Source organism: Anoplophora glabripennis, unplaced genomic scaffold (genome assembly GCF_000390285.2).
Source record: "Anoplophora glabripennis isolate ALB-LARVAE unplaced genomic scaffold, Agla_2.0 scaffold4445, whole genome shotgun sequence".
Classification (NCBI taxonomy): Eukaryota; Metazoa; Arthropoda; class Insecta; order Coleoptera; family Cerambycidae; genus Anoplophora; species Anoplophora glabripennis.
In genome coordinates this window covers 1-4,033 of record NW_019420518.1, presented here as the reverse complement: position 1 = coordinate 4,033, position 4,033 = coordinate 1, and the positions used below count along the sequence as shown (strand labels likewise).

Sequence of the window (4,033 nt, the reverse complement as noted above, 5' to 3'; positions counted from 1 at the left end):
TTCTTGTTTGAAATTGAAATTAGTATTCCTAGTCGCAATTCCAATTTTGAACTCAGAATTATGACTGAACTTTGAGTTTCAACTTTAAACTCGATATTCCAATAATTAACCCGGAATCCCTACTTTACATCTGTAACTTTGATCTTAAACTCTGATTTCCGAATTTGAAAAAATTTACACATTTTTTAAATTGTATTGTTCACTGCAACGAAAGGTAATTTCTTGTTTTAAATTGAAATTAGTATTCCTAGTCGGAATTCCAATTTTGAACTCAGAATTCTGACTTTGAGCTCAGAATTCCAATTCTGAACTCATAAATCTGACTTTGAACTTTGAATTTCAACTTTAAATTCGATATTCCAATATTTAACCCGGAATCCTTATTTTAAATCTGGAACTCTGATCTTAAACTCTGAATTACGAATTTGAAAAAAGTTACACATTTTTTAAAATAAAAAAATAAAAAATTTGCATTTTAACTGCAACGAAAGGCAATTTCTTGTTTGAAATTGAATTTAGTATTCCGTGTTAGAATTCCAATTTTGTACTCAGAATTCTGACTAATCAGAATTCAAATTCTGAACAGTGATTTTTTTTTACTTTAAACTTCAAATTCTGAAAGTTAACTCGGAATTTCGATTTTGAACTTGTAATAATGACTAAAAACAAATTTATTATTCTACTTCTTTTAGATTTCATGATATTTACGAAAATCAAAATTGGACATTTTTTTTTACTTTTTTCGTTGTCAAGTACAAAGAAAGATCATTTCTTGTTTGAAATAATGCTAGTAGTCCGAGTCAGAAATCCATGTTTGAACTCAAAATTCTAAACTTGAACTCAGAAATACTTAAACTCTGAATTCTGGCCTTAAACCCGGGATTTCGATTTGGAATTCGGTATTCTGGCAAACTTGAAACACATTTTAAAATTTATTACTGTATGTCCTGTATAATTCGTGATATATTCAATAAAATCAAGGTTAGAAATTTTTTTATATTCTTTGTTGTTAACTGCAACGAAAGATCATTGCTTATTTGAAATTTGAAATTAGTATTTCAAGTCAGAATTCCAACACTGAACTCAGAATTGTGACTTCAAACTTGGTTAACTCCATTGACTTCACACACAAATGTCAAACTATATTTTTATGACTATCTATCATAGAGGTTGCTAGCTGTGATATTTCTCGGTCACATTTTAAGCATAATTTTTGCGAGGTTAGGTTTTCTGCCGCAGTCGATTGGGTTTTTCTCGAAAACGCTGCATTTTCATCAATTTTAGTGAGAGTTTATACCCCAGTTTATATGATTTTTCTACATTTTAGTAGTCCAGTGCTCGTTAGTGGTGATTTTTTACTTATAGAATCATCACCTCCAAAACACTGGAATATTAATCGGTTCCTAAATTTAGGTGAAGGTTAAGATAACCTTTCACTTTTTATGTACCGTACAGGCGAAATTAAGTTATATTTAATCTAAGATACGCGTGAAGAAAAATTATATATAAAACCGCCTTGCAGGTGCTGGTATGGCTGCAAAAGATACGCCAGCAGGTGGGCGACAAGGCCACAGAAGAGCAGCTAAAAGACTTCATCTGGAAGACACTCAAATCTGGTCAAGTAGTACCTGGTTACGGACACGCCGTCTTGAGAAAGACCGACCCCCGTTACACATGCCAAAGAGAGTTTGCCCTCAAGCACCTGCCCGAAGACCCACTGTTCCAGGTAGGAGAGACGACAGTCTGCAGTGTTTTGAAAGGTTTACATTTTTTTTTTTTTTCGTAGCTGGTGTCTAACATCTACAAGGTGGTGCCTCCTATTCTTTTGGAACTTGGCAAGGTGAAGAACCCATGGCCCAACGTAGACGCTCACTCTGGTGTTCTGCTTCAGGTAAGGTTTCAGTTTTAACGGGTTTCTTTGATTTGAGGGTTTTCTGATATCTGACGATAAGACACGTAAATTTCAATCACATTTTTTTGTTTGTGTTCACATCGGCAGCAACGATTTAGCGATAATGGTTTAATGAAAATTACTATTAAAGTTTTATTACTTAGTTGGAACAAGGAAGGAACATGATGCAAGTTTCTACTTTATTTTATTTTTAAATATAGATATAGTAAATTACTACCAAAATATAAAAAATATAATCAATATAATGTATGTCTACTATTTCAAAAAGCTTAAATACATTCAGAAACTTTCATATTTTCATAGGATTTGAAAGTAACAATTTTTTTTAATGATTTGAGGCTTCGCGAGCCGGGTTGAGTTCCCGCGCGCCTTATCGAGGCTCCACGCGCCAGCTCGAGGTTACGCGCGCCAGCTCGAGCCTCCGCGCGCCAGCTCAAGCCTCCGCGCGCCAACTCGAGCCTCCGCGCGCCAACTCGAGCCTCCGCGCGCCAAGTCGAGCCTCCGCGCCAAGTCGAGCCTCAGCGTTCACAATTCTGTGCGAGGTAGTAAAAGTTGTCCAATGTTGTATTATTTTTTAAATACTCGTAATTATGTCCGCTTTCTTATGTCACTGCGACAGTTGCAATATTTTAAGATCTCGACTTTCGATATCTTAGAAAATGTTACCCATACTTGATACAACAAAATATGAAGAATATGTAGCGAATATAAAAAAAGTAAGATATAAATCTTAAAATCAGTTAATTGTAAACATTTCAACCACAAATTCTTGAACCATAAGCGTAAAAATCTAACTTGGTAAACATTTAACTAAACCCACAAAACCCAGTCCCATAAAATTTAAACCAATAAAATCTAAACCCACAAAACCTAAATCAACAGGTTTATGGTTTCAAGAATTTGTGGTTGAAAGGTTTTTACAATTAATTGGTTTTAAAAGAGTGACCGCAAAAAAAGCCATTTTTCTGCCTGTTTTTGAGACTGACAGAGGTGACAGGAAAAATCCTAAAAATATTCTAAAAATATCCAAAAACTCGTCATGAAAAATGAAAATGAGCATCACTTTCAGTTTTTCGAAAATTTTCCAAAATTACCCTTATTTAGGGGTTGAAAAGACAAAAAAATTGAACAAATTAAGAATCATCAACAGTTGTAAAACCCCAAATATGTCTATGTTGTATCAAAATAATATTATGAACATGGAAATATCTAATTTCGTATTTGATACCGTTTTGTCCGGATTGAAAATCAACCCATAATATCCCTAAAGTGGTGAAATCATCCCCTAAACCCCTAAAAATACAAAAAACATATTAAAAGTTACAATTTTTTTTCTTTTTCTTTTATACGTATATGGTTGAACTTAGGATGGTTTAACCCTCATTTAGGGGTATTTTCCTTCAGATCTAGTGATTGTGGGTTATTAACAGTTCTATTATCACGTATAAAAGAAAAAGTAGAAAAATTGTAACTTAATATATTATTTTTTGCATTTTTAGGCGTTTAGGGGATGATTTCACCCCTTTAGGGATATTATTAAATGATATTTTCACGTTCATAATATTATTTTGATAACAACATAGAGATATTTGGGGTTTTACAACTGTCGATGATTCTTAATTTGTTCACTTGTCTTTTGTCGTTTTAACCCCTAAATAAGGGTGATTTTCGAAAATTTTCTAAAACCTGAGTGATGCTCATTTTCATTTTTCATGACAAGCTTTTGGATATTTTTAGAATATTTTTAAGACTTTTCCTGTCGTCCCTGCCAAAGTCTCAAAAACAAGCGGATTTTGCGCACTTTATATCTTACATTTTTTATATTCGCTAAATATTGTTCATATTTTGTGGTATCATTTATGGGAAACACTTCTGATTGTAGTTTATAAGAGTATTTAAGATATCGCAAGTTGAGGTTCTAAAATTGCAATTGTCGCAGTGATATGAGAAAGCGGACATAATTACAAGCATTTAAAAAAATATATCCCAATTTGGACAATTTTTACTACCTCGCACGGAATTTTGAGCGTTTTCGACCACTGTGCGTTGGGTCGAGCCTCTGCGCGCCATGTCGAGCCTCCGCGCGCCAAGTCGAGCCTCCGCGCGCCGCGTCGAGCTTAC

General features: G+C 34.0%; 1 protein-coding gene across 1 annotated transcript in view; it reads left to right on the top strand.

Annotated features, from left to right (window-relative positions):
* LOC111692877 (probable citrate synthase 2, mitochondrial) overlaps positions 1 to 1,891 on the top strand; it is a gene marked incomplete at both ends in the record, with an annotated part of 4,062 nt that extends 2,171 nt beyond the window's left edge. Inside the window, 2 exons of the mRNA XM_023457007.1 lie at positions 1,523 to 1,726; positions 1,787 to 1,891. Of these exons, the coding sequence (XP_023312775.1) occupies positions 1,523 to 1,726; positions 1,787 to 1,891 (309 nt within the window). The remainder of the gene's footprint in view (positions 1 to 1,522; positions 1,727 to 1,786) is intronic.
* Positions 1,892 to 4,033: the final 2,142 nt, after the last annotated feature.